At 41.7% G+C, this 14,093-nt stretch overlaps 1 protein-coding gene across 1 annotated transcript; it reads right to left on the reverse strand.

Moving 5' to 3' along the window:
* Positions 1-2,037: 2,037 nt before the first annotated feature.
* On the reverse strand, positions 2,038-13,884 carry map2k2a (mitogen-activated protein kinase kinase 2a). The gene is made up of 11 exons (XM_005932432.3): positions 13,108-13,884; positions 12,706-12,916; positions 10,838-10,984; positions 10,603-10,680; positions 9,562-9,613; positions 6,771-6,895; positions 5,963-6,176; positions 4,631-4,695; positions 4,476-4,537; positions 3,878-3,923; positions 2,038-3,762 (listed from the first exon to the last, which is right to left on the reverse strand). The coding sequence occupies exons 1-11, from the start codon at positions 13,194-13,196 to the stop codon at positions 3,652-3,654; spliced, it is 1,200 nt and encodes a 399-aa protein (XP_005932494.1). The 5' UTR covers positions 13,197-13,884; the 3' UTR covers positions 2,038-3,651.
* Between the last annotated feature and the right edge of the window lie 209 nt (positions 13,885-14,093).

The raw sequence follows: 14,093 nt of genomic DNA on the forward strand, positions 1-14,093 counted from the left end.
CATATAAAATAACTGTTTAATCATACACATGTAGTAAATACCTATAGTAAAATATCTAAAGTAAATTTACTCATTACGGGGAATGGGCCTTTTCAAAATTATGCATGTTCATTAACAATGTGGACACCTTTTTTTATTTTATTTTTATTACTCATGTAATACTGAGTACGTTTATCTAAAAAAACGCATAATACATTAAAATCTCTAAAATAAGTAAATAAAGCTTTAAATTCAATAATATAGAATAAAATGCACATTATTTGCATACCAAATACAGTGGAACAGAAGTAATAGAGTCTGGAGCCTGGATCTGCCGAAGATTCTTCCTGTTATAAGAGTGTTTTTCCTTCCCACTGACGCCAAGTGCTTGCTCACAGGGGGTCGTCTAATGGTTATATAAATAGAAACTGAACTGAACAGAACTAGAGCAGCCAAGCGGCGGTGCTCGGCCTCTAAGTTACTTCTGCCTCCGTTTGTTTTATTAACATATTTTTTTTAGCGTAGCTTCGATCTGCCTCTCAATGCTAAAGTAACACTGCCCCAAAAGTTTTTAAAAATTACATTAAAAAATATAAAGAATAAAACTTACCGCGCTGAAGTCAGCATTCAGCAGCCTGGATTCCAGTCGCCATTTAGGTGTTAACCATCAAAGTTAGCTAACTAGGCTATCCCTACTCACGGGCACTGTTGCTAGGGTTACCAGCACTGATGTACGGAATTCTGTCAGCCAATCAGAACAGCTCCACAGGCAATAATTAAGAAATACTAAAGCCATCAAGCCAATCCCACTTACTACCTGCCACTCAAAATTCAGACTATGCACCAAAAGTAAGATTTTGTAAACATGTAGCCAAATTGTATTTTTATTTCATCTTTTTTTAATCCTTAGTTACTAATTTCTTTAAAATTAATGATTAAAAGCTGAAGAAAAAGCTAGCTGCAGTTTGCATATCTTAACTATTCAAATTAAAGGGGCTACACTCTCAGGCAGTTTTATTAGACACACCTGTTAATTTCCTCTTTATCTAAACAGCCAATCACATGGCAGCAGCTCAGTGCATTTAGAAAAGAAGTCATAGTTAGGACAACCTGCTGAAGCTCAAACAGAGCACCAGGTTGGAGAAGAAAGACGATTTAACTGACTGAATGTGGCAAGGTGATTTTTCCAGACAGCCTGGTCTGAGTTCTGTAGAAATTGTTGATTTACTGCGTTTTCCCACACAACCACCATTTGCAGAGAACGGTCTGAAAAAGAGAAAATATCCAATGAGCAGTGGTTATCTGGGTGAAAACACCTTTTTTTGACGTCAGAGGAGATAGGCCTGACTACTTAAGCTTATAAGAAAATAAAAGTAACTAATTTCCAAGGTGTGCAGAAGAGCAATCTGTGAACACAAAACTTAGCAGTGCTAGAGCAGCAGAAGACCACACTGGGTGCCACTCTTGTCAGCTGAGAACAGGAAACTGAGGATACAACTGACAAAAATTAGGCAACAAAAGAGTGGAAAATGTTGCCTGTTGTGATAAGTGTGGATTTCTGCTGCAACATTTGGATGGTAAAGTCAGAATCCTGCTGTTTACAGTTTAGGCTGCTGTTGCTGGTGTAAATGTGTGTGTGGGGGAGGCGGGGGTCATGACCTGGCACACTTTGAGCCACGCTGAAACGCTACAGCCTGACTGACTGTTGTTGCCATCCATGTTCAGTATATTCATCTTGGCTGCTTCCAGCAGGATAACACACCATGTTAAAAATCCCAACACAGTTGGGTCACAAGGTACCAAGTCAATAAAGCACTTTTGGGAATCAGTAGAACACGACTACAGGAACTGAATGACACCATCATGTAAATATATCCCATAATCTAACCCATGATGAGAATTTGTTATTTCTTTATTTAAGGCATGTGTGAAAAAAAAAAAAGAAAAAAAAAAGGTCCAACTCAGGATTAGCAATGTGTACCTAAAAAAGTGGCCAGCTAGTGTGGATGCATAATGCGGACTTTAATGTCTGCTATAAATGACAAGGAAATGTTGCAGTACATTCACAAATAGGTTTTATTTTAAACTTTTTTTTTTAATACATTATAACCATACCCAACACATTTTATATTATAATAAAATGACTCTTGTCATTTACATAAATCAAGGATTTGTGTATTAAGACTGCAAAATAGTACTGTAATTTTTGTATATAGCTTTGTACACATACAGGTGACAATGCATCCATTTTGCTCTTTACAAATGCACATTTTTTGGGGGGTAGGGGAGGGGATAAGAAAGGGCAGCCATAAGCAGAGGATACAAGAGCTCTAGCAAGACAGCAGGATAGTAAGTAAAACCACCACCAATACTGACCTGGGTTACAATGCTCTGTCAGACCCTTTGTACGACTTGAGAAGTCTGATGTCCCACTTGAAGTCAGGTTGTACTTTTAACAAAATTAACTGGGTTTAATCACAAGGAAAAGCATTTTAGCAATAATTCAACCGAAATCTTTCAAGAGCGAGCCTCCGAGTTGGCTGCATCCAAGGAGAAAGCTCAGAGCGCCACATGTAGCGGTACGGTGAAAATATATACACCTCAGGGGGAAAGTACAGACAGACAACATAGAGAAAGAAAATGTCAAATAAAGCCAACATGATTGAAATCTCTTAAACATTGCAGATTCAGGATTCTGATAAAAACACCACCTAATCATCCCCATCATGAGTTGGGAAACCAAATACACAAACAGTATTAGAAGATAATAAACCATGCTATATTGTCCCATGAATACATTTTTGTTTCCTCAATGTCAAACACATTTTGGCATATAACGGCATGTGTGTCCTCCCATGTGAGACCGAGTGTGGGATGCAAATTGAAATAAATGCTGAAGAAATGATGTCAATCAGCACTTAGATCACTGACTAAGAAAATGAGAACATTCAAATTACAGTTTCATACTGTTCATGAATCTGCACACAAGAAAAAGATCAGCCATCAGGAAAAAAAAGTAGTAGTTGTGAGTACCCTCTTTGGTTTGTGACATTGTTCATTTGCCAAAAAAGTGAAAATGACTCCTTACACGCTCATTTGCCCTGGATTCTACTCTCAAACTCGATTATTATATTGCAGGTAATTGCAACAGAACCTTTTAGCATTTATGATTCTAATTAAAGTAGCTGCATTTACCTTCAATAAAAGCAATCGCGAGTTTGCAAGTAGATAATATGCTTTGATTTCCCTACGATTTCCACCAAATCTCTACAGCAGGTTATTTAATAAAATACAGTCCCATGTGCCATCACCCATTGCCATAGAAAAGGTTAATACAGAATACCTGACAATACAAAATAAGTTTGTCAAAGCAAATTTAGCTGACACACTGGCAGCCCTTCAGTGCTTTACATCCTCTGTAGCAGTGTGGAAAAATGAGCTGTGGCTGCTCTCGACACTGTCAAGGTGAAGCTGTGGTCTTACAGTACAATGACTCAATGGGCCCTGCTGCTGGTGAAGAAATAACTGGGGAGGGGGAACAAAAACTGTTTGAAGCTATAGCAACAAGAAAAAAGTGCCAATATTTGTGAGAGCTTCTGTGTGTACACGTACAGGATATGCACGTGTACGCACAGAGGTCCCGAGACGTGGCAGGGCAGCGTGGGAGCCCGGTCACTCGGCGCCGCGGGTGGGAGTGCTGGGCTGGTTGAGGCCCATGGTTTTGCACAACCAGCCGGCAAAGTCCACTTCCTCCACTTCTGATCGCTTGATGAATGTGTGACTCTAAGGAAAAATGAAACTTCAGTTTTTATTGTTATCAGAAAAACGAAACAAAAAACAGATGGGTTAAGTATCAAATTAAAAATAATACAATTATAATAAATATTAGGGGGCCCACCATGAGCATCTTCAGATCCGCTCTCTCAGCTGGGTTTTTAATCAAACTGCAGACAAAAATGAGATAAATATGTTAAACATAAGTAAAATATCCTTTGCATGCATGTCGTTCACCATGTATATGCACAGGGTTAGATGCTAGAAGGCCTTGTTCTGTTTCAGAGTTCACCTTAAAACAAGAGTTTACCATGTATGCACGCATGTTCTTTAGTAGTTTTGACATCAGCCGCAGTGCAGTATAGACTTTAGACAAGACTGATGTAGAAACATGTGCAACAATTATCTGAAACAATATCTCTGTATTCATAGACTTTTTAAAAAGGTAAAGAACAGTAGATACTATTCTGGACTATTATGGCAAAAACGTTATTTTTATCACTAGTCCAGACGGGATCTTTATCCGAGTGTGGTGCTGCATTGTTTCCTAACCACCTCAAACATGCACAAGCACAAAAACTACATGCATGCATTTAATTACAAACAACTCTTGCAACAGGTGTGTGAAGCAATTTGGAAATGTCAAAGTTTTCTGAATAGCTTCCTTTCATAATTCTTCATGAGCTGAGAAAAGAAAGACAAACGTCACATTCGGTGCTCACCATTTTGTCACAAAGTCCTGGAAGTCACTGGTGAAGACACCAAGCGGCAGTTTGGGGGGTGGCTGAGGAGGAAGCAAGAGTTAAAGATTATACACTGACTGAGGAAAGATGTGAGTGTTTGTTCATACTGTGGAAAAAACAGACATTGCTCAGACCTCATTGACAATGTAGTCCAAAAGTTCAAAGATGGCCATGGCAGGTCTGCTGTCCATCCCAGATCCTGTGGGAAAAGAAACAGACACAATCTCTGGTTAGTCTTCTTTAGAATACATTTAAATGCTTTAGTTTTAATTTTACTGTGCATTTTCTCAAACTGTACAACAACACAGCAGCTCTCGTGCTGCCAAAAGCTCTGTATGAGCTCTTGTCTCTTTAAGGCAGCCATTATAGTCTGTTGCAGACACCAACAGCTGACACCAGGGCTGAATAATCATTCCTGAAGTCTGCATGTGTATTTGGGGAATTGTGATGTAAAGTTCAAGTTTGCACATAACCATTTCTCTTTTATTTTTAAAAAAAAATTAAATTTAGCTACTGTGAGCCCAGTCATCTCTACTGGACGACTCAGCTGTCATGTAAAGCTCTTCAGCAAGGCTAGAGACTAGTTAAGTGCAGAGATTATGTTTCCCCATGAGGATCAATAAAGATGTTTTTGGCTTTATTCAAAATTACAAAGTTGGACCACACAACCAGAATGTGATTGCTCTATTCTCCTGTGGATGCCAGACAGGTTAATGCATGAAAACGATTTCATGCATTACTGTTGCTGAATTATGAATGTACCGTGGGGGTTTTGTTAAAAACATGTATACGATTGGAAGTGTGAACATAGACAGCCCAGTTGCACAAAAGGCCAACCCTCACCCTGTCAAAAGTCACCATCTTCAAATTTCCACATTTTCTGATTGTCCATTGCATTATGATTTTGACATAGCTATGACCTGCGAGTCAGCTCTGAGCATACAGTCAAAGTAGAGTCAAAGATGGCATGTTAATTGGCAGCCAAAACTGCCAATTAACATGCCAACTTTTCCACTGCTGTGAGGACAGGATTGTCAAACAACAACAACAAAAAAACAAACAAACCCTTACCCGCTAGGCTTCCAGTTCCTCAGATGCTAGGAGTGCATAAAGACTAATGTTTGTTCTTAAAGCCAACAACAGAAAATTTGGTTGAGATATTTCAGAGTTCGCTGTGAGGCATCCACTCATACACTGCACGAGGCCACGCCAGAGTAGCTGCTAGTCAAGCATTATGGAAAAGTGTTACACACTGGCCTCGGTAAGGTTAGGAGCAACGTTTGCTTTTGGGAGAGTATAACTCCCTTCGTTGCAGACTTCACAAATCTTTTGCATACACAAAACCGTAAACAAGACACTAAAGGGAGGAGAAAACCCACAAAGCATAATATGAGCACAAACCTAATCTAATGTCAAGTAATCTGCATAAGTTTATAGGCACGTGTGTGTGCTATTGCCCTTCATACCACTTATAGGCCTTCCGGGTGGTCTAGGCCTCTGCATGTTGACGTGAGGCTCTCCCTCAGCCCCATCCACAACGGCCCGTCCAAAGATGGCCTCCAGTTCTCTGGCGTCTGGTGGGGGGATGGGGTAGCGGCCAATCGCCAGCTCTACCAGAGACAGACCCATGCTCCACACGTCAGACTGAACCGAGTAATGAGTGCCCTGCAGTCTCTCCGGCTGTTGAGAAACACATAACTACGTCACAGAGCCGGTGAAGCCAAGACGCCAAGCAGGAGAGAGGGCTGAGCGGCGAAGGCACAGGAAGTGGAGGAGAGGAGTGGGAAGAGAAGAGGAGGGGGGTGTTATGGCAAGCAGAGGTGGGGTGTGGTTAGGGCAAGAGGACAGAGAAGAGGGTTTGGCAGGAAGTGGACAGCAACTTTGGACTGTTTTAGGGGTGAGCAAGGACAGGTGTGTGCGTGCCTGTGTGTGTGTTTTAGGAATTGCAATCAAAGGGCAAGCTTCTTTGCACCAGAGGTGCTTTTTTGGGAGTAGGATTGGACACACAACCAGCTTTTGGCACTGCACCCACCAGGTGTCTAAGAGTGAGGGGAAAGGACGAGAAAGCTCAAGCACAGTTGCCTCCCTCATTGCCAAAGAGCCCTTCCTGGGTACAGCCCGTGGTTCTTGGCAGGGGAGTGAGGGAGGGCCAGAGGAAAGGAAGGCAGAGGGTGGAACCAGAGAACAAGAGCCATGTGAGAAGAGTGGAGAAGGAAAGTGGGGATAGGGCCAGAGGAAAAGGGGTGGGGGCGCAGGCGCGCAGAGCTGACTCACCGACATGTAGGAGCGCGTTCCAACAAAGGAGTTGGCCATGGAATCTATGAGCTGGCCGCTAACACCGAAGTCGCACAGCTTGATCTCCCCACGAGAGTTGACCAGTATGTTGGAGGGCTTGACGTCTACATGGCAGAGGGGACATGGACAAAAACAAATGCGCATTACATTTAAAAGAAGAGGCTCTTCTTCATACTGTGTTTCATCTGTCATTCCTTTGGCTTACAAGTTTCTGTATGCAAGAGAAAGCACAGATTTATTACTAAATTATACCTAAAGAAACAGCAGACACTGCTACACTGGTGTTCTGATTTGCACGCTTCTGTGCAAAACATTTAGGAATTGTCATTTTCAGAAATAATACCATTAACATTTTTTTTCTTCAAATACAAAGTACAGAGAACAAGGAAAACAAATGAATACTTGGTGTGACCACCTTGTACCTTTAAAAATAGAATAATTACTCCTTGACACACACGCACAGATTTTCAGTGTGTTTGTTGCAGGCTGTTGCAGACATGGTGATAACATGTTTTTCCTGTGCATTTCTGTGTCTCTAAGATGTGGCGGCTACAGCAGCTGCTGCACATTTAAACATCTTAATTTCCTAAAACTTTTTGCACTGAACTCTATAGAGCTTTGCGAACGTGTTTGTAAACCCCCCTTGCTTCATGTCTGAATGGGCCCCAGGTCACCTTTCTCTGCTTTGCTCTCGTGAAAACTGCACATGCCCAAAAAGGCACATCTATCATGTCTGCTTTTATTTTGTTTTGCCTGTTTCTTTCTCTCCATCATGGGGAGAATTGAAGCTGTAAGGAACATAAATCTGACCCAAGTTTGACTGACAGAATGACATGACTTTTAATGTCTGAAACTAGCATTATGTGCTTATACATGTGTGAAGTGAGAGCACAGCATTTCGATATTTTGCGTGATAATTAAAAGAGGGACACCAAATATCAATAGTTTATGATGTAACCTCTAAATAGAAATTTAATCTTTTAGTGGTAGAATGGGACAAAGAAGAAAAAAAAAGTTTCCTACGAATGTTAAAAATAATCTGAGAAAACTACAAACACAAATGCTCATCTCACGTTCGGCCATCCTGAGATAACGTTAGCTGACCACGGCAAAGTTAAATCGGTTCAACCAAAGAAGCCAACCAACACTTGACATACTTAGGTTGGCATCCTGGTATCTTCCAATTCAGAATGAGCCAAGAAAGCAACACAATCCATCCCCCTACTTGCGACCACAATCTTGTGGATTTCTCTTACATGCTCGAGCTTCTGGAACTCAGAAGCATGACGGCATCACATTTTACCCCATCACAACCTTTCCTGGATTCTGATTTTCAGATTCATATGAGTCTATAACAGCTCGTTATCTCACAGAAGACTGGTGACTCATGTCTCTCATTCAAAATGTGTGCAATAGCACTGTAGTCCATACATGCTCGTCCATACAAGTTGACCTAGGCTGTCCGATCAGCCTGTCCGCTTCACAATTTCACTTTGCAGCAATAAAAACAACTAAAGCGATTCTCTGGCGAGTCCCTCCTACAAGAATACTGTGATATATGTAGGGAAAACATTTACGTTCATCTATTTTTTGTATCCCAGTTTTTATGTGAGACAATACCATGAACCTATGCTTTCCACGATGGATAGAAAACGCTTTCTCACAAATACAGATCGTTCATGCTTCATAGAAATATTGAAAACAGGACTACAGTCTTCCGTGCAGGCCACGGGTGGCATGTACAGAGCTCCCAGCTCTTGCTGAGTCCCTGTTGTAAACAAGCCCAGTCCTCCACATATCCAATTCATCGCTGAAAAACATCCTGCAAAATAATGGTGTAGGACTGAGCCCTGCAATCTGTCCTCTGCGGTGTATGACCCCCTCCCACCGACCAAGGACACGTGAGGAGAAGCTGAGAAAGAAATGGCATGAAAGAGCGGGAGAAAGATGGAGGGAGACGTGGAGGGAGGGGTCAACAGGGTGCGGTTGCTCTATAATCACATCTGAGAGGCTGTAATTACCGCCTGAGCTCACAGACAACTCTGTCCTGGAGTACCACCGACCCTGTAGCACTGAAACTTCACTGCACGATGCACTTCTTGCTGCTCCCTTTCTCAGTAATTTTCACAACAGCACACCCATGTGTCCTCACTTGTGTGCAGAGAAAAACCTGCCTGAGATGCTGTGACCTGTCATTTCAATGAATACAAATAATGTTTTCAAGAGGACAATATGTTTATTCTACAAATTCCCTTGATGAGAAACTTGTTATTTCCCCCCCCAAAAAATAGCTGGTCCCGTATGTGCATACGTGTGCTAAAGCTCTTAAGATGCTGATGCATGTGAAGGGAGAGCAATGAAGACAATTAATACAAATTCAAATGAAGAAGTACAGATACTACTGGTGCCCGTCGACTGGATGTGGTGCATTTCAAGTGGTTACACTAACCGAAGTTCAGACGTCTGGAAATACCGATCAGACCTAATGTCCAAAAAGCTTTATCTTATAGTTTAAGAAACTATAATCCATGATCTGAATCTCTACCGGATGTCTCTAAGAAGTGTCTACAAAAACACTGATTACCTATTATCAAATGAGGCTGACGTGCCACATATTTTATATTTTATCCAAACCCAAATAACTCTATGAAATCACTGCGTTACAAACAAACTCCATATTTGGGCTTTAATATACTGCAGAGATTTGAAAGTGTTCCAAATGAGATTTTGAGCACAACTGTAATTTATCAGGACTCAAGAACAGCATTACCTCTGTGCATGATCTGGTGCTTCTCTCGCAGATATGCCAATCCCCTCAACACCTGTAAAGGAGAAAAAAAACCCCAAAACGTTCAGTTTACAGACATACAATCTAGGAGTCCACACACACGGGACTGTACTGTGCATGCAACTTATGCATTATTGGACAACACACAGCTAGTTGAGCAACATCACAACCACAAGCAAAACCACAAAGAACAGCACACATGCAAAAATAGGCACAACCCTTTTGTTTATATTGCTGCCAAATTCGAACAGCAACTATATTTCAAAAGAAAAAGGTTTTGGATTAAGTCGCTCTGTGGTCAAAATTTAAGCATCCAGCATACATCCATATGCTGTCCACAATTACAGGTGGACACAGAGGATTCATTTAGCTCAATGTGTGACTACGGTCAATATCTCTTAACCTTAAGTGCTGTGCAGAGCATCTCACATCACAGTTCAGTGTTAACTGTAAAAGTTTTCCTTTGATCTTCTGGATATAAAATATTTCAATTTCTTCATTTTACCCTAGTGGACATGTTTAAAATTGTGTAATAAATAGGGTATGACCTTCTCAGAAAATCTGCTTTGTGGTCAGAAACGCCTTAAAATCCTCGAGTCCAGAATTATTTTCACACATCACCTCCAGCCGTAAACCTTTCTAAACATTACCTGATGGGATGTGGGAACGTGAATGACCGACAAAGTCGACATTAAGTACACTTTAACCACCAGCTGCCAAAGAGTCTGACTGCTCTGATTTTTGGAGATTAAGAAAAGAAAGCAGAAATTATTCTGCAGAGCCTCCTGCCTCAAAACATCAGGAAGCGAACTCGTCTAAACCAGAGTGAAAATGTGTCTGATGTTGACCTGCTGTGTCACGTGATCAATTTCAGAAACTTATCAGGCCCGACTCTCCTGACATCGTCCACAGTTCATGTGAGAAGACTTGTGAAGCGAATCATATTTTACAGCCTGTAAATAAACACCTAAAGCCACAAAACAAAAACAAACAAACAAAGTAAAACATCAACGGTGTACGCACAGCTATGCTAACTTTTCCAAGGATTTCTTCTGGGATTCTTCTGGCTTCTTTAAGAACCTGGTCCAAGGATCCGCCATCCTGCAGAGACCAAAACAGCCCATGTTAAGACAGACAAAACTGCCTGTAGCTGTGGGAACGTGCGTGTTGCACAACATAAGAATTCTCAGGTGATGCGATTCGCAAAATCGATTCCAGTCTCACAAAGAAATTGCAGCTAACAATCTTTGTCTCTCACCATGTGCTCCATACAGATGCTGATCTCTCCATCGCTGTAGAAGGCGCCATAGAAGCCCACAATATAGGGCGAGTTGCATTCATGCAGGACCTGCAGTTCTCTGATAATCTGGTTTCTGATGGCAGGTTTGATTTCCAGGTGGATCAACTGACGAGAAAAAAACAAAAAAACAAACAAAAACAAAACACAGAAACGAAATACTGTTTTAATTTAAGTTGCATGCAGACGATGCAGTTACACCGCCTGAAGTCCCCTTTTTACACTTGTGGCACTTTGTTAGGCACACCTGCTCGACTGCTCATTAAAACACAAATAGCTAATCAGCAACAAACGGCAGCAACTCTGTGCATTTAGGCATGTACTCGTGGTCAAAATGAGCTGCTGAAGTTCAGACGATAAGAATGGGGATGAAAGGTGATTAAAGTGACTGAACATGGTTGTTGGTGCCAGGCAGGCTGGTCTGAGTATTTTAGAAACTGCTGATCTAATGGGATTCTCCCACACAACCATCTCCAGGGTCCAAAAAAAGAGAAAATATCCAGTGAGCAGCAGCAGTTCTGAGCAAAAATACTTGCTGATGCAATGGCCGTAGAGCTTTGAGTCAATGGGAAGGCAACAGTAACTCAAATAGTCACTCATTGCAACCAAGGTATGCAGAAGAACATCTCTGACTGCACATTGCTTTGAACCTTCAAGCAGATTGGCTACAGCAACAAAAACCCACAGCGGGTACCATTCCTGTCAGCAAAGAACAGGAAACTGAGGCTACAACTTGCACATCTCACTAAATGTGAACAGTAGAAGGCTTGATCTGATAAGTCTTGATTTCTGCATTTGGTGTAAACAACATGAAAGCACAGATCCATCCTGCCTTGTATCAATGGTCCAGGCTGCTGGTGTGGGGGACAGTTTCCTCACACACTTTGAGTCCCTTGGTACCAAATAAACATTGTTCAAACACCACAGCCTACATGACTATAACTGCTGACCTTGTCTATCCTTTTATGGCCACAGTGTACCATCCTCTGATGGCTGCTTCTAGCAGGATAATGCAATGTCACAACGATCACATCAAACTATTTTTTTGAACACAACAGTAAGTTCACTGCAGTCAAATGGCCTCCACAGCCACCAGATGTCAAGAACCTTTAAAATGTTGTGAAACCAGAGACTCACATCATGGATCTGCAGCAGCTTCATAATACCATTATGTCCGCATGGACCATAATCTCTGAGAAATGTCTCCAGTTTAGAAGAACTTTCAACAAAGGTTCAACTGACATCCACAGGCCTCAAGCCTGAGCTCGCTTAGACTGCTGCTGCCACATCTGTATAAAGTCTAGATAACTTACTACATTCATTCTTATATATTCTTATATACAAAGAGATAGATACTAAGAGATAAGTATTTAGTGTATGAAACTACACTTTGATAGTGTGAAAGGAAATTTTAAAAAGTGTAACATAATGGCAAATATCTTTCGTAAAAGCACACAAGATAAGATGATACTTGTGATAAGGATGCCATTAGGGTTTGTCGTTAAAAAAAAAAGTGAAGGTAATATAAACAAAACATTTCACAATGGAAAAAAATGTGTCGGCGCTCTTTGATAAGCTGAGCTATGCAGCTCAGGCGCTGCCAATAAAATACCTCAGGCATATCTTTGACATTTACCTGAAACATTTTTGTTTCTGAACTTCAAAACTAACCGTTTTGTTGTAACCGTTTTATTATTTTCAGTTCCCTTGTCTTTCTCCAGAAAGAGGCGTTTCCAGACATGGTGCACTGATAACATCTTAGACTTGAAGTGGAATGCAGTTTTTTTTACTTTCACTTGGAGAACAGCTGTTAAACAATCATTCTTCACCTTCCGAGCCATGACCAAGCCCGAGGGTTTGTGGCGGACTTTGTTGACCACCCCTCCGTTTCCTGCACCCAGCTCACATATGGGTTCGAAATCTTCATCCTTCAGCTCCCCAACCTGGGCTTTCTGGGTGAGAAAGGCTTCCAGCCGTTTCCTCTGCTGTTCATCCAGGTCCAGCTCCCCCAGCTTCTTCTGTAAGGCCTCGAGGTTGGCTCTGTAAGGAGGTGGCATTTGGTTTAGCAGAGTTCCTTAAAAGGAGTGAGAATTAACATATGCACCTCCTTGTACGGTGGTGCAGAACGAAATCTTGTGCAACTCCAGTAACAGCCAATTACCTCGGTATAAGGACAAAGCAATTCACGATTCAGTGGTTTAACACAATTAATCATAAGGCACAGCACTTACTCAGATGCAGCATCAATGGTGTTGGAGGTGGCCTGTCCCTCTCCAATGGGCGTAATATTAAGGGGACCGGGTTTTCTTTTGGGGCCCATTTCAATAACAACCCGAATCGACTTTGTCCAAAATTTAAAAATAAAATTAACGAAAAAGGCAAAAAATTTTTTTTTAAAAAAGCACAAAACTGCAGTGAACTGGGCTGCTGCTAGCCTAACCTTTCCCTCGTGTGAAAGTCAGTATTAAAAAGCAACAGGATCAGCTCTAGTATAACTTGGCTAGCTAACGTTAGCTAAGTTAGTGCACTTTCGGAAGCATGTCACTTAGTTAATCTGGTAAAACCTATCACCACGATGTGCTCTTTAAAAGTCAGACAGCTTCTTCGGTTTAACTGACTTATAGAATTCGAGGTGTAGACATTTCTGTCACTCAGCTTCTTCTTGGTTTTCTACCTGCTGCTGCTAGCCATTAGCCACCTAGCTGCCCCTGCTAACTAGCGCTACCTCCTGCAAAATCGTGCCTTGCGCCTCTCAGTCCGAACCTGCAGCCGCCTCTCACAGCACACGGGGCCGCCTGCCACGCTTTTACCGGCAGCTACACCGGGACACCGACTCGGCTTGTTTCCCTAAGCGAGAGGGCGGGGTACGAAAAGTAAATCCGTCCGCGATACAGTCCGGGGTGTGGGGTTATCAAGCAGCGAAAAGGACTGTGGCTAATACAGGAAGCAAGCAGCTGCCTGCAGCATCAGACCTGACACCAACAGGGAGAGCCCGTGATAAATAGCGCGAGATTGGCTTTGGCAAGTTGATACGAGATATGCAAAAAAAAAATAAAAAAGAAAAATTTAATGGGTGGGTGGATGACATATGCAGTTTGTGGTAACACCTCCAGTACATTGTTTTTAACGAGGAACAAGCTCATTTTAACCATATGTCATCTGCCCTGTACAGCTTTTTGTATTTATTAGTAATAAGTAAACACACAAGAACAGAAGA

The sequence above is a fragment of the Haplochromis burtoni genome, unplaced genomic scaffold (assembly GCF_018398535.1).
Source record: "Haplochromis burtoni strain Fernald_Lab_line unplaced genomic scaffold, NCSU_Asbu1 Contig_13, whole genome shotgun sequence".
Taxonomy (NCBI): domain Eukaryota; kingdom Metazoa; phylum Chordata; class Actinopteri; order Cichliformes; family Cichlidae; genus Haplochromis; species Haplochromis burtoni.

Excerpts from the sequence above, each read along its gene's own strand:
- map2k2a (XM_005932432.3), bottom strand. The coding sequence starts at position 13,196 with ATGGGCCCCAAAAGAAAACCCGGTCCCCTTAATATTACGCCCATTGGA. Across the intron at positions 10,681-10,837 it reads GCATCTGTATGGAGCACATG|GATGGCGGATCCTTGGACCA; the intron begins GTGAGAGACAAA and ends TGGTCTCTGCAG. Across the intron at positions 4,538-4,630 it reads TGGACTACATTGTCAATGAG|CCACCCCCCAAACTGCCGCT; the intron begins GTCTGAGCAATG and ends CTTCCTCCTCAG.